The following is a 26,468-nucleotide window of genomic DNA, read 5'->3' on the forward strand; positions in this document are numbered from 1 at the left end:
CGAAGGACCGCAACGCTGTCAATGCCTTCAAAATTGTACTGAGAGTCAAGACTCAAGCTCCAATAAGAGAAGTCAATCCCGCATGGTTCGAAGGGCAATACCGCAACATATTGGCATCATGACGGACGCGAAAAGTATACTAGACAATATCGATGGCGGCTCAGACTCGGTCTCGATCAAGACAATCCTCACCATATTTGCTAATAGGTCTGAGTGGAAGCGCGGTGCAATCAATGCCCTGGCCGCGTCAGAGTTTCATCGCAAAGCCGTCAAGATCAAGATCGCAATCCTTAATACCCTATACCATGCTAAGTTTGAAGAGCTACGCAATCGCTCCGCAATCGCAAGAGCTCGTCAACTAGACCCAAAAGTCATGATCAACCTCATCGAATGGAACAGTTACCTGGCCGATGTGCCCGTTCTTGTTCAGAAGGCCATCCGCCACGCAAACTGGTTGGATCTGTTGGAATCGTTGGAAACCAAAATGTATCCCAGCTGGAATCGGTTTTGGAATTTGTACGAAGAAGAACAGAGGTCGCCACACCCACTCGAAAAGGCCCTGAAAGATGAACTTATCGCATTCGGCACCACATTCAAGACCCACCGACGGAAAATGGCTTTTCTCCAGAGCAAGATCCTCGCCGGCAAGGCTATCACGCAGCAATTGTTCAAACCTGAGCCAGACTGGTTCGAATGGCTTTTCGTGACTTCCTCTGATTCTGACGAGTCAGATACCATTGATCTCCTGAGTGGCCTGGTAGAGTTGCATAATCCTGATTCTGCCATTGATGACATCCACTCTCCTTTCTTCCCCGAGAACGATAATGATAATGATAACGATAACGACAATAACCATGGCCTTGAGACCCAGTTTGAACACCAGAACCTCAACAAGCCTACTTTCCAACATTATGTTGCTGGCTATGTTGAAGAAATCGGTACATCAGAAGAAGAAACCTGTGCCGACAAACAAGGACAAGATGATTGTCGGATCGAGGAAGAGGACTTTGAGCTATGAGCTCTGAGTCCTCGCACTCGTACTCTGATGCACCCAAACGGGCGCTCAAAAGTCACGTACTTGGAGATTGCATGCCTTGGTTTGCACCCCAGCGTCTACAAATACTGGATGCTGTTGCCATTGGTCTTTGACGAAAAGTAACATGCATTGACAGACGTTTGCCCTATCTCACCATCAAGGAGATTGCATGAAAGGGAGGAAGGGGGTGTAAAAGGGTTGAGTTGTCCACAAGTTCCATGTCACTCGTGGTTGTGGAAATATCAGAATCCGGTTCTTGCCATGAGCTTAGAGATTGACCCTTTAATCGTGCTTGACCTCTCTCCTTAATTTCTTCTCATCGAGGTCATATCGAGATTCAACATGCACCACCCTTCAACAGCTAATCCACTGTCACCCTTTGAAGAATCCTTTTTTTTTACTTGTCAAAAATGTCTGAGAAACATTGCTCATTCATGTATGCATTCTTCCTTGAGGGGAGACCCAGAGAAGCAATAAATTCCCATCAAATAAATGCTGCATGTCTAATCGACGCTAGCTCCAAACCCATCATACTCCAATGACTTGTATGGTCAGTTCGTCACATTCATTTATGCCCTCTTTTTTTTCATAACGGTTCATTTCTCTTGACATCTATTTCATCTCATCACCATGACCACTGACCGCCAGTCTGTCAAGGTCTATATGCTCCATTTCCTCCTCTTGGTCACATGACAAGACACTGTTCGCCACTGACCTTTTTCTCGACACGGCCTCGGACAAGTAACCAGTCAGCTCTGCGTTCGGCGAACTCGACGACCTCGTCAACCGTAAAAATACCTCGGTAGCGTTCGCTGTCGCTGATTATGGTGGCCATTTCATTGACGTCACGCTCGCTGTCGCCACCGATGAGGAAAATCTGTGCCACCTCACGCAACGCCACAAAGTATGATGTCAGGTCGTTGTTCTTGAGGGTTGCAATGTAGTTGGCGTATGCGCCGAGGTCAGCCATCAGCGGCAAAGCACCCGAGGTGGAGATCCGCTGTCGTTTGATGTGTTTCGTCACTGCGGTGAAAAGTCGCAGTCCGACTTCTGTGGTAAACACGTCCAAGAGCGACTTGTCCGTCGCCCCGGTCAGCATGCTGGTGTGGTGGCTGACGAGTGAGATGACTCGCGATGCCGTCGCGGTGGGCTTGTCAGAGAAATCCATCACAATCGGGGCTTTGGCCATGCCGCCTCCTGCTTCGGCGACCGCGAGGTCGGGGTAGAAGTCGGTCGCTTGTTGGCTGGTCGCGCAGATGTATTCGACTTCGTCCATTAACACGTCAATGCCTTTACTGAGTCCCGCTGCAACACGTTCGTCCAGCATGGCTTCGAACTTTTTCTTTTCTTTGACATTGACGTCGAGGAAATCGTCTCGCTTGGAGATTTGAAGACGCACCAGCTCGGATTCGTAAAACACGTCGAGCATCTGTTGGATGAGATCGCCTACATTGACGAGTTCGAGGAATGTTGCTAGTGGGGCCACTTGAGCGGATTTGCTATCGGCTTCCCGAGGGCTGTAGGCTGCAAGATGGTCGATTGCTTTGTCAAAGCCTGACTTGACGTGTCGGTCGCCGATGGACTGAACTAGGAGCACAAAAATGGCAGTGCACTGTAGGCGGGCAGCCTCTCCAACTTCGCCACCCAAACTGACGAACTGTGCAGCTCGTTCAAGAGACGATTTCGCGGCATGGACGAGATTAAGCGCCACCTCGATGGAGAAGAGCGACTTGATGTTCTCCAATTTGGTCGTCATGAGTGCAGCTTTGGCGGCTAGTTCAGAGGTAGGGGCTTCACTGGGGAGTGAGGGTGTCACAGTGCGGACTCCGAACGGGTTGGGCGTCGAGGCACGAGAATGGACTGCTTCTCCATTGACCATAGCTTTCGCGGGCGATTTCTGTGACGAGGTGCTGGAAAAGCTGGGGAGGATGTTGACCGGCATCATGACGACCTTCTTGAAGGATGACATGAAATCCTTTTTATCTGCCTGACGATTGTTGACATTAGACATGAGAAAGTCTTCTGTTGATTCTGCTTGCTGGGAAAGTGCCCTATCCCATTGTTCGACTTCCGAATTAGCCTTGGCCCGGAAGAATGAAATTTCTTCAGCTAGATAGGCCTGGAGGTGCGGTTGGAAAATTTGAGTGAGGACGGCGTTACATCTGATGGTGGTTGCCTCATCGACATCCTTGGGCAATGCGATGTCTCCAATAAACTGTTTCGTGGCAGCTAAAGTGCCCGAAATGGTCCGGAGATACATGGAAGAGCCTCTGTTACGGGCATCATCAAACAGATGTGAGAGGAATGGAGAAAGAATATCGCTACCAACCACCTCAATAAGTCGTAGGGAAACCTCCTTGGGGTCAGGAAATACTGTTTGAACAACCGCGTTCTCTTGAGCGAATGCAGCTTCCAATCTCTCGAAGTAAGCCTGAACTTTTTCAAGCGACAGCTGACCATAACCAAGAGAATAGTCCACGCAATCGGACGCTGTGCCAAGATTGACCTTTTGAGAGACTAGGTTATTGTCGTTGAGAAAAAGATCGATGCTGCTCTTGCCACCATTCAAAGTGTGCATGACTTTCGCATACTGACGCATTCGGCCTTGGATATCCTTGAACTCATAGCCCTTACGAAACTCGAGTAGGGCAGCGGTGTCGAAGAGGTCGATCGTGGACTGCAAACGGAGCTCTCTGCTAGGGGCGAGAGGAGAAAAGTCGCTGCAAGCAAAGAGTTTGAGATTGGCCAGAAGCTGTGCTTGATCTTCGGGGGCGGTCAAACGTGTGAAGATCGTTGAGTCCATGGGATTGGACACAGTCGTCAAGTTGTTATAGTACGGACCAAGAGCAGCATATATCTTGCCATACTCTCGCCTAGCCTGGCCTCTGATGGATTTGACGTGACGAAAGATTGTGAGAGGTATATGACTTTCAGACGGTAGCGCAGGCGGATTGGTTGCTTTGGGGCTGGCCAACTGAGCGATATCAAAGCCGTCGGCGTTGGCAGGACGGGGTCGAATGGGAGACCTGAGATTGCTTTGTCCTCGCTGGGCGATGGGAGATGCATCAACGTCGAAAAGGAGTTCAGGCCGACCTTTTCCGTTGACCACGTTTCTGTCGATGGGGGTGCGTGTCTGGCCAGGGGTGGTAGGGTGTTTTGTAGAGTCTGCTCTTTTTTTGGCCTCTGCTTCATCCCAGCAACCCATCTGGCGAAGTCTCTGCACCCATTTTGCATCATCATAGACCATCTCGCACATACGCCTAGATACCCTGGCAAATCGCAACAAATCTGGCATATCGAGGTAACTGACAATTGTGGCAAGGATCTCTGGTAGGGATCAGTCGGTGGGAAGATATCTTGTTGATGGTGGTCCAGGCCATCGCTTACCTGCAGGAAAGACGGGTTTCGATATGAGCATATTGGCCAGCTTCAAGGATGCCAACGGATCTCTCCGCGGTGCCTTGGGCAAGGCATTTGGCTTCTTGGGTTTCGACATGCTCGCAGGATGTGAGGGAGGTTTGGAAGGTAGTCAAGTCGAAATCGTGATGGTTAGCCGTGTTCCAATACCGCAGCCATGTTGTCTGTCGGCTATTCTGGACCTTGCTCAGGATATGGAATGAGAAAGCCACAGAGAGGATCAGCCACGCTTATTGTTATTGTCCCTAGAACTCGTTGCAAGCCATTTAACAATCATACGTTGGTGGGATTAAACGAAGGATTCAAGGAAGGATCCAAGGGACGCCTGCCGAGTTCCCAGACGGAGGGATTGCCAAGACCAATGCCACTCCTCACAAGGCTCCAGGGTGCAAGGCTGAGAAGTGAGGGGGGGTGGGACGAGAGGTGGAGGAGCACAAAGCAGGTATCTTCTCCACTTAGCATCTTATCAACCCTAACAATGTTCTGAGGCACGATCTGATTCTGCATCCACGCTGGAGGAGACTTAGGGGTAGGTATGATGTCGCCAAATCACGCAAGTACTCTGTGAGTGTCAAATGAGCGAGGCTAAGGAGCTGAAGAAGGTCAATCTCTCTGTTTTCTGAAGTATGTGTTCTGATTCAAGCTAAACAAGTAGTAATGAGTGACTCTCGATCTCCGTCGCAACATCACCCTACATCCCACTCTTGGTCCTTATCATGCACCTTCAGACATGAGAACTATCTCTCTTCGATTCATTTGGCCAGGATCAATTGTCCGGAGTGAACAATTCGAGGATTGGCAGCTTGTAGAAAGCACGAAGGTCGAGAATGTCGCTCTCTTGAACCTTGGGTGGGAACTCGTAGCTCATGATAGAGAGCGGGTTGGTCGTTCCAAAACGGTAGGCCCCGCCTTCAAATCGATCGGCATCCAGTGCAAACTCGTGTCTCAAGCCCAAGACGTGGCCCAGTTCATGCAAGAAGACATTCTTCATAATGGAATAGTTGCTCCATCCACCATCTCGCACTGTCTGATCAAACGCATAGCTGTACACCCACAGAGTGTTCAGCTCGGCAGCGTTAGGGAAGAAGGCGCTGGCGAGGACTGTGCCCTTCACTCCGCCATAGGCAAGAACGAAGGCTGCATCGTTAACATTTGGGACAAACTTGAACTTGACTCCGACTCTGTAGCCGTTCCATTCGTCGGCTGCCTCAATCAGCTTCTTGGCGGCGTACACTGCATCTGCTGGGGTCGGGTAGCCTGTGGCAGACACAGCAAAGTTGATGGTGGAACCCAACTTCCAGCGAGGAATAGTCTTGAACAAGCCCACGACGATCGAAGCCGTCGAGACTGGATCGGCCTCTTGAGTGATGCAGGTATATTGTGGTCCAGATGGCTCGGGTGCTGCTGGCTCGACGTCTGGCGGCGGGTTATTGAGGTCACTCAGACTCAAGGTCTCGATTTTGGTGTCAATTGCATTGAGGACGTCACTCTTCGACGACGCGTCTGCGGGTGCTGGAACAGTCACTTGGCTCGCCATGTCTGCAGCTGTAAGTGTTCGAAATCCGGCAGGAAGATTGCGGATCTGGATGCCTGGCTTAGTAGGGGTACCGCACCAGTCGTTACTCGGAGCAGACTCCACGATTAAATAGAAGAGTCAGAAAGGAGACAGAAATGGTCAGATCTGGGGATACTTTTTCAACTAGCTGGAGGGTTTTAGAGATTGAAATGGAGTTCAAACGCCGACCTCTGCGGAAAGTTGGACATATAAATACTTAATCGACCTGCTCCTCGATACTTCGACTCAGAGGGGCAAGAGAAAGTTTTTGGCAGTCAAACCAGACGAAATGGCACCTGATCAATCCATCGCCCCTCCAAGATGCTCTATACGAACTTTGGAAGCTGCTACATCTGCCCGGTCTCAGCGCCATCCAACAAGACCTAAAAATTCGAGAATCCCTGTGATCCAGAAAATTGTCGGCCCTAAGCCTCGACAAGCCCTTCGGAGATGGCATTGGCACATGGTGTGACTGTGGCTGGGACCGGTGACTGGCCGACGTCTCAGTAGTTTGATGGATCAAGGCCTCAACGAAGAAACGAGTCCAGGTTCTTAGCCACCTGATTCGATGGTATGGTTAATCGAGGAGGAACGGAAGGCACAAGTCTGCATCACGAGACTCCGAGGCTGGCTGGATTGAACAAGACGCTGCAAGGTGAGGCTTGAGCTGATCCAGACTGAAATTTGTCGTCGGAAAGACTTGTGTTACCCGATAAGACTGTGTAAGGTCAGTTACCAAGTGCTTGATGAATGTCGAGGATCTGCAGGCGGAAAAAGCTTTTGGGTGGCTGAGATCATCCTCACTGCTAGTAGCCAGACCTCTTGACACCTTTCTTAGTGTTGACACTGGAGCGACTACCGTTTATCACTTGGTCCGAGGGGGCTTGCATATAGGTTGTGAGAAGTTCTGGTGCCAAGACCTGCGAGTCAGCTGTGGTTCTTTACGTACTCGTATATATGTTTCATTAGATGGGCAACTGGGTGTCTGGATGAGGCTGGATCATGGCTCGCAAAATAGTCGCCATGGCAAATCCTTTGGTGATTGGGCGGGAGATCGCTTGTCACCGATTATCTGTGCGTCACCTCAGTGGAGGAACCGAGCTTGAATCTGGGGATCTTGTAAAGGTGGCTTGTTAACTACAAATCAGACACTGTGACGTTAGCTCGTTGTCAGAACCCTAGAAAACGGCGTCGACCGGAGAGAATATATTGAGAACGCAACGAGGACACAGCAAATCAAATTCGGGCAAGAGTCCTCCGTCTTCTGCTCGACTTCTGAGCATGGTCGTATATGTGTAGACTCAGCCTTCACAGTCCAGAAGACCCTAGCACTATCACAGCATATATCACATGGTCTCGAGTGGGGTTCTGACCAGTCACCTTGAAGTGCTTCACAAGCGATAAGAGCTGAAAAGGTCTGGCCGAGGGGGGATAGATGGAAGAGTAAAGAGTTGAGATGGAGGGGATGGTGCGTGCAAACAGGAATACGGAGTAGACACCTGTTGACCGCTCTTCTCGCTATTGGGCACCTCAGCCCTTCGGCTATCAATTACAAGGGTCTCTCTTCCTGGTCCGGGAGATCTTGCCTTCACCCAAAGAGGGGTAACAAAAGAACCTGGAATAAGCCAACCGTGCCAACCAGACCTTGCCCTAAGCAGTGGAGTGAGGTCTGAAACGGGAGTGTTTCATAGGATTGAAGTTCAACAACCACATCGATCGATTCTCCTTGTCTTTCATTCCTTGGTAAATTTTAGCAACCCCTTTTGACAGCTCTCGACCTTTGGTCATGCATGACAGTTATGCAGTCTATGCCTGAGTCTGGCTCGTATTGATTGCGAGGTAATGTGAAGAGGCCTTTCAGCCGAGTCAAAATGAGAAGATATGGTCGGTACGGCATATTCAGAGGCATTTCAAGGCATATCTACGTTTCGGTTCATATCATATTTCAGACTGCAGTCGAGTCTGAAGGCCTCTCCAAGTCGTGCTGACAATAGGACACCCAACGCCACTACCAGGCCCTCCACGGAAGTTTTGCAATGTCACGATGCAGGTTTGAAGCCGTGCAAGCTGGTCCGCTGCGGAATTGCCTATAAACATTATTAGTCAACCGATTAAGACTGATTGCTTTGCTGAAACCAAGACGTACCTGAGGGAAACCCAGCTCCACGAGCCACAGAGTCTGCCACGGCGTTGACAAAAGTGTTCAAAGGTGGTGGGCAATCGCACCTGGGTCGTCATCAGCATTGAGAATCCATCTCGGGCAACATGACTTACGGGATGTTGACGTTGTTGTCCCCAACACAGTTCGCTGTGCCGTCGCTGGATCGAACGCCAGCCGTGATCCCAAATGGGGGGATCAGGGAAGCCTGAACAGCACCCGCCCCCCCACCTCCAGCACCTCCAGCAGGAGCATTGTTGGGAGCGGCGGCAGGATTTGCACCCGCACCTTGAGTTGGTGCAGGGCGGGCTGCAGTGACAAAGGTGTTGGGGAAGTTTCCACCTGGGCGGTTGAATCCGCCCCGGCCGCCTCCACGGCCACCTCTTTGCCCGAGGACAGAGATTGCTGGGAGGATTGTGGCGAGGAAACAGATCAAGAGGAAGCGCATGGCGGTTGGCTTGATCGATGAGATGCTAGGTGGAGTGATATTCGCTAAACTAAGCGAAGGTGGCTGAGGTCTACCAAAAGGCCCGAGGCGAATGATAGACTATCAGGACTTTTAAATGAGCAAAGGAATGTGGTTTCGCGGTGAAAATATGACTGCACGACCGGCGCACAGGAAGAAAAGAATGAAGGATAATGGCGGTTGCCCAAGTGGAACAGTGCTGAAGCGAGAGAAGATGGATGGTATATGTACACCAAGTCATCCTTAAGCGTATACAGTAAGATGGATATGTCGAATTGCGCATACTAGTTACCGTCTCATGGGGGTTCGCGATGTCCTATCCGCAATGGGAGTATTGGATTTGGCAGTTTCTCCCTGCGTGCCGCCGGCGCTAGGTTGTTACATTCTACGTTTCATGAGTCTGTGAGGGCTGCTATTCGACGGATTTGGGCCAGATCTTGGTTCCTGGAATCACGTCTTTCCCCTGACGGCAGCATCTGTTGGTTGTCATCTTCTCCTTTTCAATTTGATCTACATAAACTCGAATGTCCGAAAGGGAGATATCCTGGTCAGATTTCATATCAAGCTGGGAGGGAAGATCAACGAAGAAACCCACACCCAGGGAGAGCCAAGCCACGTGACCTACATGACATGCACGTGATTAGGGAGGAGGGAAGGAATTGACACGTGACAATCCTCCCCATTGGCACCTGCCCTCAAGAGGAAGGCCCAACCTAACAAACTGCGCCTCTTCAGTTCATCTTTTTTTTAGAAGTAAGTCCATCCATCAATTGACTCAACGCTTTTAGCCTCATTACCCTCAAGTCTTGGGGATCTTTTACTGGTAATTGGTTTCTTTTGAGTCTATTTCCAGTAGTTGACAGCTTCACCTCCAACAGCTGCTCCCTCCATGGATGAGGTCTCCAGACTGTACTCCTGATCCACCCTTTCCATATCAGAAGCATTGGCCGGAGAAAGGCTCTGGACACCAGGAACCTTACTCATGGCTCAGCCGCAAGGTGGTGGGAAAAACCCCGCTGGCTCAATGTACCTTTGCGATTCGCAGCTCCAATAAATTGGGCGTTGCAACACGGCTCAGAGGCCATTGTGGAGAACGATTGGCTGCTGTTTTCGTCCATCTCATTGCTACCATACCATCACCATTGGCAAGGTTTGTCACTGCGGCATAGGTAATGAGTACCTGAACGAGGTAGGTTTTTCTGACGGAGGCTGAAGTCCTTCCCAGTCGAGTCTGTATAACTCTCTGGTATCATCTGAATATCTTAGACATCACTTCGTTTGCTGGGTTCCTAGTGCTAATTCCAGAAGCCTCACTGTCATGCAGGCTAATTTCTGTATGGATTTCACTTCAATGTATTTCGATGGGACCAGATAAGTCCAGTGACACACACCATCCGCGACTTCCAGCGCCGAAGAACCAATTTACAAACAACATTATTCCATTCTCGACATATCTTACCGACGAAGAGAATTGCTTGTTGCCTCCATGGCTTTCTTCTCACACCGTGATGGCTACAAGCCGGCTTCTATTCGATCAGCCTACATGATCGCCTTGGTTTTCCTGAACGTACTGTTCGTCTCCCTGGCTGGCTTATCACTCCACGCAAAGGGAGGTACAAGCATCAACGAGACTCTGACGGCCGACTGCCCGGATTGTTTAGGGGCTCCTCCGCCCTCAAGCTGGACTAACTTCCTCAATATCACCACGGGCGAGTACTTCTTGGGGACATATCTAGCTCCAATCACCGCTGTTCTTTACCGGGTCCTCTGGTCAAGCCTGCACCGCAATCTTCTGCTTGCCACTCCGTATCGGCATCTATTACGTCCAGAGGGTGCATCCGCTGCAGAAACTGTCTGCTTCGAACCAAATGGGTGGGCCGGTATCTTTGGAAGTCTAAAGCATGGCAAAAAGTCTGCATTAGCAATCATCGCGGCGATTCTGACCCTGCTCACCACACTCGCCGTCCCCATCTCATCCGAAGCCGTCACCTTCAAGGTCAGGGCCGATGTCAAGGGCGGGTGCTCTGCTAGTGAGCACAACGGCGACGAATGCACCCCATCTTTAGCATTCAACAAGACCCTTCTTGGAGTGCTTCTAGGGATAGCCGTCTTGGATGCAGCTTTTTTGACCGTCCTGGCATGGTCAGCCAGAAGGCTAAAGTCAGTTCTCTCGCGCGACCCTAGCAGTATTGCAGCAGTGGCTTCGCTTATGGGCCACCCCACTGTCTCAGCAGCGCTAAAAGGCATCCCGGGCAATGCCACATCCAAAACAATCAGAGACACCCTGAGGGGCACCACATGGAGACTTGCTGCATCACCATCATCCTCGAGTTTACAGTTGATTGTCACTCAGGGTCTGCCCGCGATCGAGCTACAGGAAATTGAGCAAGCAGACTCGATCGAATTCAAATACAACCCTGACATTCCATATTCACCAACGTCCCAGACTGAGTCTCAAATGACCGAACTACCAGACAATTCGGCCAAAATGAACCGCAAGCGATGGACCCGACGGACTCTGATCCTGGGCCTTTTTGTCATTCTCGCCGCTGTATTCAGCGTGGTCGCATACTACCGATGGACGAGAGATCTCCAGACTGGGCTTGAGCATTTCATGGACAGTCAGAGACGTGGGGTGCGGTTTCTATGGACAACGATCGGGCTGGGAATCTCAGCTGGCTGGTCAGTGATTGAATATGAGGCACGGCAGCAAGAGCCATACCAGCGACTGTTGCGAGGACCGACAGCAGGACGCGATTCGATCATGATGACTACGACAACGCTGCCGGTGACGGCATTGCCCACAAATTTAGTCCGTCGCCATTGGTTCCTTGCCTGTATGTCACTCAACGCAGTTCTGGGCGACGTGATCACCACCACCCTTGCCGCCATTCCCTATAGCAGCTCCACTTCGTATCTCGGCTTCCAGGTCTCGGTCATTGTCAGTCTCGCCATCCTTGGCATCATGATGCTCTCCTCATTCTGGCTCCTCTTCCGGCCGCACTCCATCCTCCCGCGCGCCCCAACCAGCATCGCGGCTATCATGACGTATCTAGACGGTTCTTCACTCGTTGCTGCTCTGCGTGGATTTGTATCGACGTGTGATTCGGGGTCCGGGGCCCGGGGTTCTCGAGCCACAGAAGAGCCATTTCGGGATTCTGCGGCCTTGTATGCCATGCAACCTATAATCGACGGCCCAGGCATCACCAGGCTGGTTGTGGACAAGGTCAACAATGGTCTCGGTAACAGTAGGAATTGAGAGGTAGCTGCACTGTTACCGTGATGACGGACCCATGGAGGATGCTTGCTTCACCACTTACAAGATACTGCTTGGCGCTGGGAGAAAAAAAAAAGTACAATCATCGACACATGGGTCGATCGCTCAATTATTAAATAGTCCATTTTTACCCCAATTCTCAATGGGAATCTCGTGTCAAACATCATGAACAGGATGAATCAAAGCAGGCCATCAGGCTCTGTCCACCACCTTTAGCGATTAGCCTGCGAGTCAACCGCGCAGACAGGTTTTCTCAATTGTCCAAACCCCAACGCCGTACATGCAAGCTTCCTGTGCGAGGACGACTTCTGCTGTGTGCCCACTCTATTCCAATCTATCGATCCAGTGGGCGGCCATGACCAAACATGGCACTCTATGAAGAGTCTTTGTCCAAAGTCGGCGATTTCTACTCACCACGATGTCTACTCATCATAGTCGCCTTCGTCATCGTCGTCATCATCGTCACCGTCTCTTCTTCTTTTTTTACCGTGTCCATCCTTGCGAATTGGTATTTTGATCCCCTGTTGAGCAAACTGTCGGCTCAGGCTTGTGGTCTCGATGACACCAGGAAATTTCTTGGCACTGAATACCTTGAAAGGACGGCTGAAAATGGACGAGAGACAAGGCGCTTCAGCGAGCAAGTCCCCTTGCGGTGCATCAAGACCCGCTGTAATTTCCTGTGCCGAGAGGTTGAAGAAACTCAACTTCAACCGAAACCAGCCTTCGGTGCGGACACTCAAATCTTGCAGCACAAACCACAGACCAACTTTGCCATCCTCGTCGGCAAGCTTGAATGCACTAGATGATGAGCTCCCAATAAGATTCTTGGCAATCAGAGGACGTTCACTCATGTCTCGAGGTGCGCCGAAGTCTTGGCTTGAACGTGCAGATGGAGAGGATGACATGCCTGGTGGCATGTTTGCAATTGCTGCCTGAGAGTTGTAGTTTGGCGCATAGCCGTTCTGGTATTGCGAGGGATGGTGATCGTAAGGATGCATGGGGTTTCGGTGGTGGTATCCTGGCATGCCGTTACCATGACCAGTTGGATCATCTGGACTCATGGCAGAGCCTGACGAAGTCGAGACAGGTGAAAAGGCCGGGGTGGGGGGCACCGGCCCATAGGGAACTTCTCCCGAATAAGGGGCGGGCTTGGAGGACATGGAGGTCGGAGGGTTGACGGGGGCAACGAAAGCGGTGGTGGAAACCGAGGAAATGGAAGGCGATGCGTTGTTGTGTCTGACGAGATTGTCCTCTCGCGTACCTGAAAGATTCCATAGGTCCACATTCAGGACGAGGCAGGAGAGATCCGACACCTTCCTACGACGAGGTCAGATGAATCCTTGACGAAGTCGTCAAGATCTTGCTTACGAATAATCGATTTCGTTGCCCGAAACCGGATCAAAGATGATCAGTCTGATGCACGGGGGAGGGGAAATAGGGCGGCGATCCTATACGAGTCAAACTTCACACGGGTTGGTCACATGAATGGTACTTACCTTGTCGCCAAAGCCACACATTCTGGCACGGATGGGCTGTTGAACAATTTGTAGAGCCCACACATAGTTGCGCCATACTCGACTCACTGGAGGAATCTCGGGCAGATTGTAGTTGCCATCATCGGCGACTTCACTCGCCTGGGATGGACTGGGAGGAGGGGGGGCCACGGTGTTATAGCCTGGATAGTTTAATGATTCAGGGTTTTGTGTTGCAAGCGAAAGAGGTGCCGGATGCCGCTGCTGATGTGATGGAGGTGGGTTGCTAGAAGAGGAATACTGGTGCTGTGGCTGGATGCCATGTTGAGAACTTGCTCCGTGGATAGGAGGAAGAGTATGTTGGGGAGGTACGGTATGCTGAGTAGACATGTTGTGCTGTGGTGGCAGAGAATATGGAGGTAGACGAGGTCGTGAGGGATTCCCATACATCTTTGTATCTCTAGAAATGACAAATGTGGATCTCTGAGGTCCTCCTGCCGAACAGTGAGAAGCGGCAAATGGCAGACGTCGGTGATGTGGATTTGCACGGAGAAAGAGCGACGGATGGTTCGATCAGGACCCACGCCGAACAAGAACCCAACTTTTGCAAAAGCTAGTAGAGAGGTAAATGTTGAGATCAAGCCACGAATTAACCTGGCTCCGAATGTCGAGGGAATTCCAGAGGTCGACCAGAGTAGTTTTGGACAGACGTCGACTTTGGCGGAGTACTTGATACAAAGTTTTGGGACAAACTAGCAGCAAGTTCGGCTGTGGAGGAGAAGGGTCAAGGCAAATGTTGCACTAAAACGTCCTGAGGCTTGTGTCCTGTGTCCTGTGCCCTTGTGTCCCGGCGTCAAAAAGAGTGATTTGGACACAGGATTGGCTGTCCAGCAGCAAAATGTCCGGAGGCGAAGTTGGTCGACGATGAGTTTGTAGGGGATTTAGTATCGACGACGCTAGGAGTTCCCTGCCAAGTACTAAGACACTGCTCGATCTCAACCATACAATCGGCAACGAGTGGTAAGTGGGGAGTGGCTATTTTGACGCAAAGCGCGTGAGTCCGGGAAAGAAAGTGTAATAAATGGAAAATGGTAGATGGCTCAAATGGCGTGGAGAATTGTAGTTTGCCGGTTGAGCAGTAATAATGGAACGGCGAATTGCACCTCACTTCTGCCACGGCACTCGCGACAGAAAAGGAGCAAACTACCTGAGTTAGACTGGCGTCGGAGGTAGGTTGCAAGGCTGTGATGAGATGAGGTCCGCAAACAAGTCAGTCGGCGTGTAGCAGGGTCTCGGGGCAGAAATAGGCTTTTGTCAAACAGCCATGAACAACCTCGTGGGCGGCGAGTCCGTTGAAAATTCGGAGGGATGACTTAAACAGGATAATGGAATGCAGAGTAAATTTTGATGACCTGACAGGCTGGGCGATATTGATGTCGCCAGGGAGGCCAGGGAGGGAGAGACCAGGATGACGGGGAAAAGACTGACAGCGTGACAGTTGGGCTCCGTAGGGGACAGGGCACAGGCGTGACAGGGTCGGTTGGTGGCCAGCCGAGTGGATCAGGCGAGGAGTGGAGGCACGGAGGTTGAGTGGGAGCCCAAATGGTCGGATAACTGACTGGTCCTCTCGACAAATTGACAATCGACTAGAGCGGGGATGAAGAAAGGTGCAGTAGCGGACAGAAGGAATACCAAGGGAGAATCGTCTGCGGGTCGGTTAGTGGTCTGGGACATCAATTGCGATGATACCATGTGCCACAGTGCAACGATGGCAAAGAAAGGGACAAGGACAACAGGCCAGGCCCAAGCCCGAGATGTACGGCACTGGAGTGTCTGGCGTGTCTGGATATTGGGGGGACACAAAACCGTTGGACGTTGAACGTGCAGCTCAAGGTTGCAGGGACCATAAGAGAGGATGGATATGGCCATGGGCTTGAGTGGCTTGAACAAAGGCGTAGGCAAAAGGCATAGCTGCATGGACATGGGCCAGGGGGGGTTGATTAGCACTCACCACAATGACGGGATGGGCGCTGAGGCCGACCAATCCTTGTTAGGTCCAGAGTATTGGGATCAAGGTAGGGAATAATCATTCATTCGAGTAGAAGATGGACAGTGGCAAGTTTGATGGACTTCGCCTCGCCTCGTGTCGGGGAAGGGCTAGGGGTTCGTGGATGAATCTGTCGGTTAATGGGCACTTGAATAGAGGATACCGGTGGTTCGAGCGAGATAGAAACAAAGCTCAGTGATAGATGAGACGAGCAACAGACAACGGGTAATAGGCAAGACATGGGTACTTAAGGTAGATATACTCCTTATAGCACAAAAGTTAAGTATTGCTTGCTAAAAGAACAAGGCCCAAGGCCCTCCATGGGCGCGGACCTGGGTGCGGACCTGGGGCGTGGACCTGGGTGCAGAACCTCCCTACTCCGTAGGTACCAACGGAGGAGCTGGGCATCTGGGAAGCTTTCCACTGCAGCCAAACCTTGGGCGCAGCAAAAAGATGAAATAATGTGCGCCTACCTCTGAGCCCCCCACAAATGAGAGGAGCGTAATTGGTGTAGTGTCAATGTGGACTCTACAGCATGCGGCCCTGATGAGAGACGCATATGCGCCCGTAGCATCTATCATCTGTAGAAAGTCTCCTGAATTCAAAGTCTGCAATGTGCGCGTGTCATGCTGCTGTGAACATGTGTCGATAAGACCTGACTGAATCGGTGAGGCTTCTAGGGCACGTCAGAAGACCGTGTAGCAAATGGCACACGCGTGTTCGTAGGCCAAAGGCGGAGTCGCTTAGAACAAAGGGCGACGGGACCTACTCCGTAGTACGTGGTACCACATTAAAGAAGCTTTACAGATGCTGATCTACAACAATAGTTGATCCTAGCCGGTATGGTGGTGGTGGTGCGTGTGGGTTGGAGCTCACGCCGATCATGAACTCAGATCCTCAACTATGCCTGACTCGGCTGCCAATGCTTTGACCAAGTGAATCTACGGAGTATTCCCTCGAGTACCTACTTATGGTATTGGTCCCAATAATGTTGAAGTCAAAGTGCTGGACCAACAAGATGCCCTCGGATCTTTCGGATCGTCAACCTGGACCCTTTTTATTCCAGAGAGGGGAGCCCAAGCGGAAGCGGAGGCACCAGCGAACTGGTGCGCTGGGCAAATTATAGATGCATAAGTCGTAGCCCAATTCTAACGTCTTATAGGTGGGGGTTTAGGTGCCAACTGCCCGGAGAGCCCCTCGTCCGAGCCCGTAGTCAATCGATAGTCTTGTCCGGGCAGACAGAGACGTCATGTTACTGGGTTTCCTAAGCGACCTGGCACCTCTGGTCAGGTACTGGAAACTCCAATCTTTCTGGAGGTTAAGCTGCGCAGACTTGTGTTATCAAGTGTACGGAGTAGGACTCGATTCACGGAACCAATAACAATGTCCACTGATTCTTTGCGATTCAAAATTAGTTGCAGCTCCTGTTAAAGACCCTTTCGCCGAGACCCTTTGAGAAGCCAGTAGTAATTGTTCGATCTAACGCTGCTTCGACTTGCATAGCCGCCGACTTGCCATGATCGATCCACGATGCCCATACTACACAGGTAGAGTGGATTTGCGAACGTAGGAGCACAATGAGCTCATACTTGTCGTCACTCCCAATGGAGTCATTCAGTCATCCCGTTCCTCCTGTTCAAGGCCTCGACGTCTAGACTCGATGCCGTCAAAAGAACGCTATCTAGCCTTGGAAGTTTGAGGGGACACTGGGGGATCACCTCGCCGATCATGTATATCTCCCGTATTTTTCGCATCATGTGGCGACCCACCCCCTCATGCAAGAAAGATGCTTCAGGTGGGCCCTCGGGGTCCTTGGGATTCCTACAGCCTCCCTAAAGGCACCAGAAGCTCTCGTGCTAAACGAACAGAGACAACGCGATGCAGGATAATAAAGGATCATGATAATAGAAATAAAAATAACAATGTTTATGCACCTCTGCCTGAGGCTAATCATGCATAGATGTGCCTGAGTCGGCCTCTACAGTTGCGCCGCGACTCGACCGCTGCCCTAAGGTACTAGGTAATAACCCTTGCGGCTTGCATGATCTGCTGAGGGGTTACAAACCTGGTGCAACTCTGCCCTCCAACATAAACCAACCTGAGTTTCTTGGTCGGGTGGGCCTTCCCAAACACCTAGCTGCCGCCTACGGATCTACTTAGTAAAAGGCGCTCAAGGTTTCCGTGCCCTTGATCGGACGTGTCGCGATCTACGGAGTACGGAGTAGAAGCAGACATCTCTGTCGGCACGAGCGGTTGCATCGACTGGCTCAGGACCCAAGTTCTATCGTGCATTCACCAAGCCAAGCAAACTCAATCTTTCCCCGTTCATGAGGCGTCACGCTGCGTAGCGAGGCGAGGCGGAGCCTTGACCTGTCGTACCTGTCAAGCTCCGGAAAGTCACACGGTCTTTGATCGTGGAATCTTGATCCGCATGTGTGCAAGTGGCGTGAACAGAATCAGTTCGAGGCTGGGACTATCATGCAGAGCTAGATCGATTTTCATGTTGCAGGTTGACGACGCAGCCATCAAGCCAAACTGATTCACCAAGCCTCTAATCCGTATCGACAAGTCTGCATCCTAATGTCATAGCAAATCGGCGGCGGTCGAGATTGGCACATAACCTATCACTTTTGATAGTGTCGTGAACGCGCAATCGCAGTCGGGTTCCGCGACTTTGCACTGCGGTCTATCATCTTCACCTTCTTCGTCCTGTTCGCGCCCATTGCACATGATAAATTCAGGCTGCAGAAAGTGGGATAACCCCCGTTGCCACCACGCCGCTCAACCAAAGTTCAGCTCCGAACCAAATCCTCGTCGCTTAAACCCAGATTAGCAGTGGGTCGGTCTCATGCTTGAGCAGCTTTTCTCAGAAGAGATCAACTCTTGAACTCGCTGATTAGCTCGTAGGTTTAACGGAAGCGCGCCTGCATAGCCGGTCGCACATCAACTTTGTCCCGCTGGCCTGTGGCCATGCAAAGGGGCTTTCATATCTGATACTAAGAGTTCATATGTCAGAGGAAAATAAATAACAAAACTCCGTCGCAGCCTCAACGCTCAATTAAAGGCGGTTCCCCAGCTCCGGACATGAGATGAAAATCCTTCCTCCGATCGCACATATAGTAAGCTGGTGTTCATTTGGCATTTAATTCTTTCCCGTCAATGCATCCTTGGCCTTGTCTGCCAATGCTCGAACTCCGTTGCGCTCCTTGGATCCGCTTCGTCGAAATGACTCGGACCTCACCTTTTCATTGTTCTGCTTGGCCTGGAGCTGCTCCGACTCGGTAGGGGTGTATATATTGGCTGCGCCGCCTATTTCGTGCCGTCAGCGTCCGGTTCTTTCCTCTTGGACCGCCATCATTTCATGCAGGTGACATACCTCGACCAGTATGATGAGATCCCTCTGGAAGAGTCAGCCCCGGGATGTCAACATCCTGAGCTTTCCGGGCTTCCTCTGGGTTTTGGAGGTCATTCTTTGCCATATTGCCGGAGCCACCACGGCCAGTGGTGTACGTCTTGGACTTTAAAGTTGGTGTGGTTTCTGCGACAAACTTTGGCGACTGGGCGGTTTTGGTGGTCACATTGCCTGCGCAAAAAAACAACACATGTTTAGCGAGGGGATGGCCTCGGGGAAGTCTGACGGTGACTCACCTGCGCCGCCACGGCCATAGAAGACGGTTTGACTGTTGTCTGACATGATCAGTCCGTACGAGGTGACGGCTGCGAGATCTTGTAAAGCAAGAGCAGGTAACTTGAGCCTGGTGAACGGGCAAGAACTGAAGAGAGTCTCTCAAAGAATGCTGGATCGATGAGTTGTTGCTTCAGGGCCTAGGTTGTACTAAAATCGAAACTCCGGCAAACAATGAAGAATGATAGCCAGTAGAATGACAGAGTAAGGTTCAAGAGTCAATATCGAATTGTCCAAACGCTGAGCAAGTGGAATGTGGGTAGAGATGATGGAGAGCCATCTGGCACTGACAGTGGCGACCCACCTTCTATGTACTGTTCCTCACTGTGAGGCATTGACGCTTCTGTCCAAAAATTTGCATCATCGCGCCTGACTCCCAAGCCCCAAGCACAAAAGCTTTTCACGGTCACACGTGCAAGGTCAAATTGCGCTTTGGGCGAGGAGATGCGGTGCTCACAGGCTGATAATTGCCAAGGAAAGCAAAAGAAGACGTAAGAGAAATCGCCTCATTGATGGGGATCGTCCAAGGCTTTCCCAAGCAACGTGCCAGGCGCCTTGGCAAAGAATCACCTCATTTGCACGCTCGGCCTGCTTGCAGTTAAGCTGACGGTGTGTCCGGATGCCGTGGTACACGGTCGAGGGCCCGAGAGCTTACCTGAGTTCCTCCCCCAGGAATTAGGCGATGGCCGAGGCAAACAAACGAACAACACCATGCCTTAGCTCGCCCGCCCTCAGGAAAGGGCCCCGACGCTTCTACGAGCACAGCCTACTCCGTACTGTGCGCCAGATCGTACCTCTCGTCCTATGCTTGCAATCAGGTGCATGAGGCACCTCAAGTCACGGGAGCTCCACAAGCTAGTATCCAAAAGCTTTGCACGCATGCCACCAACCTTGACCCCCTCGATCTGTCGCTGAGGATCCTGAAATAGCACCACCGATGCCCGTACCCCAGATCTTTCTTTCTGTACTGTGAAATGCCATCCAAGCAATCGTCCTAGATTTTGGTAGCGAAGGGCAAGCCTCAAGCGTTTGGTACCTCAGAGACTTGCTTGGAGCAGTGAACGCTCTTTGCGATGCATTATCGAGAAGAATGTAGTCAAACCTATGCGATTAAGTGAGTGGCTTTTCCATGGAAAATTAAATTATTGTTACGATCCATTCATGAGCTGAGCGCTTTGACAAAGATCCTCCACCTCGAAACAGAATAGTCATGTCTATTGCCCACTGGCACCACGCTAGCAGTGAAGTTTGTCAGTTCCTTAGCCTGAAAAAGCCGAATAGGCAATGATCAATGACGTCGGCCGAGACATCTACTCATCTGTACCTTGATTTCCACTCCCTCAAGCCCCCTCGGTCATCTCTGGGGCACATCTGCCCACTTGGAACATCCTTTGTGGGCACTACTGGACACCCACACGATCTGGTGCAGCCTAGAGGTAGCTCCTGTCAAAGCATGTGAAAGCCCCATGGTTGACTTTGTCCGCCTAATAATGTATTTTTTTGTTGACGTCGCAACGGTAACAGATGTGATGGCTACTAACAGTTTGGGGGCTCACGCACACCACAAGTTTACAATCGGCTATGAGTAGAATGTCCCTATGTAATGTACTGATTTTGGAATGAGTATTCGCCAGAAGTTGTAAAGATTCTCCCTCTCTTCAAGTCCGGGGGCAGGGATCTTTGTAAAGTCCAGTAGTATTCAACCATCTCACCGCTTCTACTCAACATTCTGTCGATGGCATTGTAACCTGGCTCCGCAAAACTCGATGGTGGATGAATTTGCTGAGGGTGGACCTCTCTGTCGGTATGCAGGAACCAAGTTGCCCAATGCCCAATGTTGAAATTTTGGACTTTTTCCCATGTCGCCGACCCGCCCACGCCGTCATGCCGCCGCCTTGTTGGCAGAGCTGCCCCTCAGACTCGTGGCTTCCTCCAACCCTGTCGCTTGCAGCCGGCGGTTCCTCCGCTCTTCCAAATCTCCGCCACCATGGAAGTTGGGGACAACCACTTTCCTGTGCATCCGTAGAACAACCACTGACCTCATGATTTCTCCCACTGAGTTCATCCTCGCCCTTCGTACCTCGACACTCATCATTGCCTAGATCCTGATTATTGTTAGATTGCCTTTACTTCCTCAGCATTCTTTACCTGACCTGCTTTGTCTCAATAGCCGCATTCGAACCTTCTCCGCATCAGCCTTCCTCATCCCGCAGCATGAAATAACCAACCCTCTCCTACACACTCGAGCTTGTTCACGATCCCAACGATGCCTCCCAAGACGCATCAGGGTACCCGCCAGGTCTACCTCCTTCCCTTGACCGACTCCGGTGCCCCAGATGTTCCCAACGAATACATCTACTTACCAGCCCCCACCGAACCCTTCTACTATCTTCGATTTGCTATCGAAGGTGCCAGCTCAATATGCAGACAAGGCAGCCTCTGGGTCAACATACCCGAGCCTGGCCTCACTTTCGACCGCAACAGGTTTCGCGAGTTCAAGCTTCACCCAGACTTCAATCGAACCTTGGAGATCGATATTCCCATTGCCACTTCCGGTGCATTCTCCTTCTACACAACCTACACTCCGTTGCCAGACTTCGCGACCACCGATGTCGAAACCCCGACCCCGACCCGCACACCGACCTACTACATTGACATTGAGCCCAAACTGACCCTGTCCGGCTCAAGCCTTCCTCTCGATGCTCTGGGTATCTTCTCGGTCGTGTCAAAGTTCATGGGCAAGTACCCTGAGCAGTGGGACAAACACCTCCGAGGTATCGGTGCAAGAGGCTACAACATGATTCATTTTACTCCTCTGCAGCCTCGCGGAGAGTCAAATTCTCCTTACAGCCTCTACGATCAACTCTCCTTTGACAAAGAACTCTTTCCAGAAGGTGAAGTTGGCGTGGCCAAGTTGATCAAGTCCATGGAAGAAGAATATGACCTCCTTGGCCTGACCGATGTTGTTTTCAACCACACCGCCAATAACAGCAAATGGTTGGAAGAGCACCCAGAGGCTGGCTACAACGTGGTGACAGCTCCATGGCTCGAATCCGCCCTTGTCCTGGACGACGCTCTCCTCGAGTATGGTAAAAATCTCGAGTCCCTAGGCCTTCCCACTACCTTCAATAGCGGCAGTGATCTTGACAGAGTCATTGCTGGCATTAAAGAGCACGTCATTGACAAAATTCGTCTCTGGGAATTCTTCGTTGTCGACGTTGTCGCTGATACTAAGGCTGTGGTCGACTCTTGGACCAAAGGCGAAACAAAATTGCCTCCGGGAGGCTTCGCGGATGCTCTAGGTGGCGGTCTTGATCGTGTCAAACAATGGTCTCTCTACGAGAAAGCGACTTTCCTCAAAGACAAGGGTTTGCTCAACGGCCCCCGCATTGATGGACGCTACTCCAGAAAAGTAGACCCGGCTATCGGCTCTGCCCTCTTGACAGCTATCTATGGACGTTCTACAGATGGTCTTGATCCCTCCACCATCGAGGAAGCTATCAAGGACATTTTGAACGAGCTCAATTTGCCCTTCTATCGCGAATTCGACGAGGATTCTCAAGTCATTCTCAGCCAGGTCAAGGGCAGATTGCAGTACACCAGAATCGATGCGAATGGCCCTAAGCTGGGACCTATCACTGAAGACAGCCCGCTCATTGAAACTTACTTTGCCCGTTTGCCCAAGAATGAGACCACACAAACTCATGACCCGAGATCTCTGGCTTTAGCTGTCAATGGCTGGATCTGGGCAGCTGATGCTATGAAAGACAACGCCGGGCCCGACTGGCGTCCGTACCTACGACGAGAATTGATTCCCTGGAGTGACTGCGTCAAGCTGAGATACGGCAAAGGACCCCAGGATAATCCGTTCTTATGGGAACACATGACCAAATATGTCCAATTGATGGCCAAATACTTTACCGCATTCCGAATTGACAATTGCCATTCCACTCCTATCCATGTCGCCGAATATTTACTTGACGAGGCTCGAAAGATCCAACCAAATCTGGCGGTATTTGCTGAGCTCTTCACCGGCAACGAAGCAACTGATTTCATCTTTGTGAAGCGCCTTGGGCTGAGTGCCCTGATCCGTGAAGCCATGCAGGCATGGAGTACGCAGGAATTGAGCAGAGTCGTCCACCGACAGTCCGGTCGTCCGATCGGCAGTTTCGACATCAATGTGTCTAAGCCGTCCAGTGACCGCCGACCCAATGCTTTGACAAATGGCAGTGGGCCCCAAACCAAAGAGGTCGTCAAACATATCCGGGAATCTCCGGTTCATGCCTTGTTCATGGATTGCACCCATGATAATGAAATGCCCGCCCAGAAGAGAGATGCAAGGGACACTTTGCCAACTGCAGCACTGGTCAACATGTGCGCTTGTGCCACTGGGAGTGTCATGGGATTCGATGAGATTTATCCGAAGCTTGTCGAAATCGTACATGAAGACCGACTCTACACATCACCTAGCTCGGAGGGCGAAGTCCACTCTGGCGCGGGCGAAGGTGGCATCGCCGGAATAAAGAAACTCTTGAACCAAATTCATACCATGATGGGCAAAGATGGCTATGATGAGACATTTTTACATCATGAAGACGAACTCATTACGCTTCACCGGGTCCACCCAGACTCGCGAAAAGGATACTTCTTGATCGCTCATACCGCATTCCCAGGCAGCGGCAACGGAAACGGAGGTCTGAGTCCAGTGCATCTCGCTGGTACCAAAGCCAAAGCAGTCGGTTCTTGGGTTCTAGAAGTGGACCAGAGTGCTGCTGCCAAAAAAGAAGCAATTGAGGACAAGGAATATCTCGTCGGCCTGCCCTCGAGGGTACGATCCATCAAAGGCGCAACCATTGAGTATGACGGCGGTGACACGACCATCAAAGTTGCAGACTTCTTCCCTCCAGGCTCTATCGCCATCTTCGAGACCTGGGTCCCCACAGCCGAGCATTCTCTCGGTTTGAACAACTTCCTCTACAGCGGCACTGAAGATGCCTTTGGCGGCCTAGATCTTATTGACCTGAACTTTTTGCTGTATCGATGTGATGCTGAAGAACGAGATTTGAGCGGCGGAAGGGATGGGGTTTATGACATTCCCGGCCACGGACGCCTTGTCTATGCAGGATTGCAAGGATGGTGGTCTGTCATCGAGCCCATCGTCCGGAAAAATGACCTTGGCCACCCCTTATGCAATCATTTGCGTGCAGGCCATTGGGCGTTGGATTTCCTAGTTGGCCGGATTGAGCGGATATCAAAGCAAGAGGGATATTCACGGCTGAGTGCTCCTGCCCGATGGTTAAAGGAACGCTTTGATGCCGTGCGAAGCATTCCTAGCTTTCTGCTGCCTCGTTATTTTGCGATGATTGTTGAAATTGCGTACAATGCCGCGACCAAGCGAGCCATCGACCTGATGAGTCCAGATATCCGAAACAGCCAGGGGTTTGTCCAGAGCCTAGCTTTGGTCAGTATCCAACAGACGGGCTACGTCAAATCTGCCTCGTTATGGCCCAACAAGACAATTCCTTCTCTAGCAGCAGGACTACCGCATTTCTCTGTGGAATGGGCCCGGTGCTGGGGCCGGGATGTGTTCATCTCCTTAAGAGGCCTTTACTTATGCACAGGTCGACACGAGGAAGCCAAGGAGCATATCAAGGGTTTTGGTAGCGTCCTGAAACATGGTCTGATACCCAACCTGCTGAGCAGTGGCGCGGCCCCCCGGTACAACTCGAGGGACTCGCCGTGGTTCTTCCTGCAGAATATCCAAGATTACACCAGAATTGTGCCGGATGGCATCTCCATTCTGAAGGAAAAGGTGCCACGTCGATTTTTGCCATATGACGACACTTGGTTTCCACATGATGATCCGCGAGCGTATTCTCAGGAATCCACCGTGGAAGATATCATTCAAGAAATCCTGCAGCGACATGCGTCTGGCATCTCATTCCGCGAGCACAATGCAGGGCCCAATCTTGACATGCAGATGAAGCCGGAAGGTTTCCAGATTGACGTCAAGGTCGACTGGCAGACGGGCATCATCTTTGGCGGCAGTCAGTTCAATTGCGGAACCTGGATGGACAAGATGGGCGAAAGCGAACGTGCAGGGAGTAAGGGCGTTCCAGGGACACCTCGAGATGGAGCTGCTGTGGAAATCACCGGCCTCTCCTATAGTGCGCTCAAGTGGGTGTCAGGGCTTTCTGAAAGTGGGCAGTATCAATATTCGCACGTGGATACGGATCAAGGACACAAAATTTCGTTCAAAGATTGGGCTGAGCGTATCAAAGCCAACTTTGAGCGTTGCTACTGGGTCCCGGTCGATCCCAAAGATGATGTTGATGACGATGTGGACCCCAAAATCATCAATCGACGAGGGATCTACAAGGATCTATACAAGTCCGGCAAAGAGTACGAAGATTATCAGCTGCGACCAAACTTCACGATAGCCATGACGGTGGCTCCGGATCTGTTCAGTCCTAACAAGGCGTTGATTGCACTGAAAGCAGCAGATGACTTCCTCCGGGGACCGACTGGGATGGCAACTCTTGACCCTTCAGACCTAAATTACCGACCTTATTATTTCAACTCTGAGGATTCCACCGACTTTGCAACATCCAAAGGCCGCAACTACCATCAAGGGCCAGAATGGCTGTGGCCCACTGGATTTTTCTTGCGGGCGTTGCTCAAGTTTGACCTCTTGCGTCGCGACAGTCCGGCAGGCCGGCTCGAGTCGTTCCAGCAAGTGACTCGACGACTGGAGGGATGCAAGCGAGCTATTACAGAGAGCCCCTGGAAGGGTTTGACAGAACTGACCAACAAAGATGGCTCGTTTTGTGGCGACTCGGTATGTTCCCGTCCATTGCAATACCAAGCTGAGCGTGCTAACTTATGTGTCATAGTCACCCACCCAAGCGTGGTCTGCAGGCTGCTTGCTAGACCTTTTCCACGACGCAAAGGTTGTGACGACTGGGATCAATGGATCGTAATTATTAGAGATGCTCACGGATTATCTAGATAGAGATGAAGGATGAAGCAGCCCTGACAGCATAATATCGGCATGAAATTGCGTTAGAAGATGGGATTGAGGGATGGAATATGAAGAGCGACGATCTATATACGATTGGCCCAGAAAAGAGGTTTGGCAAATTACAGTAGATTGGCTGGCCTGGGTATGAATGGATGGCCTTCGCTTCAAAGAGGAAACGATGCGTCTCGTGCATCATGCAGGAACCGAGGATTGAGGGCTTCTAGATGAATGTGCACTTGTAGATGCTACCAATGGGAGGCCCCTCAGGCCAGCAAGTCGAGGAATGGCGATCCCAGTCTAGAACAATGGGCAAGCAAAGCTTGAATGGCCAGAC

At 51.2% G+C, this 26,468-nt stretch overlaps 6 protein-coding genes across 6 annotated transcripts; 2 read left to right on the forward strand and 4 right to left on the reverse strand.

Annotated features, from left to right (window-relative positions):
- Window positions 1-1,459: 1,459 nt before the first annotated feature.
- PV10_02259 (uncharacterized protein) lies at window positions 1,460-4,532 on the reverse strand (the record flags this gene model as incomplete). Its single annotated transcript, XM_016366552.1, has 2 exons — window positions 1,460-4,363; window positions 4,424-4,532. The coding sequence occupies 2 exons, from the start codon at window positions 4,530-4,532 to the stop codon at window positions 1,722-1,724; spliced, it is 2,751 nt and encodes a 916-aa protein (XP_016226070.1). The 3' UTR covers window positions 1,460-1,721.
- A 3,284-nt stretch (window positions 4,533-7,816) lies between these two features.
- On the reverse strand, window positions 7,817-8,614 carry PV10_02260 (uncharacterized protein; the record flags this gene model as incomplete). The annotated part of the gene is made up of 3 exons (XM_016366553.1): window positions 7,817-8,095; window positions 8,155-8,234; window positions 8,283-8,614. The coding sequence occupies 3 exons, from the start codon at window positions 8,612-8,614 to the stop codon at window positions 7,947-7,949; spliced, it is 561 nt and encodes a 186-aa protein (XP_016226071.1). The 3' UTR covers window positions 7,817-7,946.
- A 1,186-nt stretch (window positions 8,615-9,800) lies between these two features.
- PV10_02261 (uncharacterized protein) lies at window positions 9,801-12,124 on the forward strand. The gene is made up of 2 exons (XM_016366554.1): window positions 9,801-9,821; window positions 9,941-12,124. Exon 2 carries the CDS (start codon window positions 10,119-10,121, stop codon window positions 11,889-11,891), a length of 1,773 nt encoding a protein of 590 aa, XP_016226072.1. The 5' UTR covers window positions 9,801-9,821; window positions 9,941-10,118; the 3' UTR covers window positions 11,892-12,124.
- Window positions 11,982-15,088, reverse strand: PV10_02262 (uncharacterized protein). Its single transcript, XM_016366555.1, has 3 exons — window positions 13,406-15,088; window positions 13,278-13,357; window positions 11,982-13,226 (listed from the first exon to the last, which is right to left on the reverse strand). The coding sequence occupies exons 1-3, from the start codon at window positions 13,829-13,831 to the stop codon at window positions 12,332-12,334; spliced, it is 1,401 nt and encodes a 466-aa protein (XP_016226073.1). The 5' UTR covers window positions 13,832-15,088; the 3' UTR covers window positions 11,982-12,331.
- A 2,927-nt stretch (window positions 15,089-18,015) lies between these two features.
- PV10_02263 (uncharacterized protein) lies at window positions 18,016-19,565 on the reverse strand. Its single transcript, XM_016366556.1, has 3 exons — window positions 19,077-19,565; window positions 18,805-19,011; window positions 18,016-18,737 (listed from the first exon to the last, which is right to left on the reverse strand). Exons 1-3 carry the CDS (start codon window positions 19,120-19,122, stop codon window positions 18,571-18,573), a joined length of 420 nt encoding a protein of 139 aa, XP_016226074.1. The 5' UTR covers window positions 19,123-19,565; the 3' UTR covers window positions 18,016-18,570.
- Window positions 19,566-21,162: 1,597 nt separating this feature from the next.
- PV10_02264 (glycogen debranching enzyme) lies at window positions 21,163-26,443 on the forward strand. The gene is made up of 2 exons (XM_016366557.1): window positions 21,163-25,951; window positions 26,007-26,443. Exons 1-2 carry the CDS (start codon window positions 21,380-21,382, stop codon window positions 26,091-26,093), a joined length of 4,659 nt encoding a protein of 1,552 aa, XP_016226075.1. The 5' UTR covers window positions 21,163-21,379; the 3' UTR covers window positions 26,094-26,443.
- The last annotated feature ends 25 nt before the right edge of the window (window positions 26,444-26,468 follow it).

The sequence above is a fragment of the Exophiala mesophila genome (genome assembly GCF_000836275.1).
Source record: "Exophiala mesophila strain CBS 40295 unplaced genomic scaffold supercont1.2, whole genome shotgun sequence".
In the NCBI taxonomy this organism is placed as follows: Eukaryota; Fungi; Ascomycota; class Eurotiomycetes; order Chaetothyriales; family Herpotrichiellaceae; genus Exophiala; species Exophiala mesophila.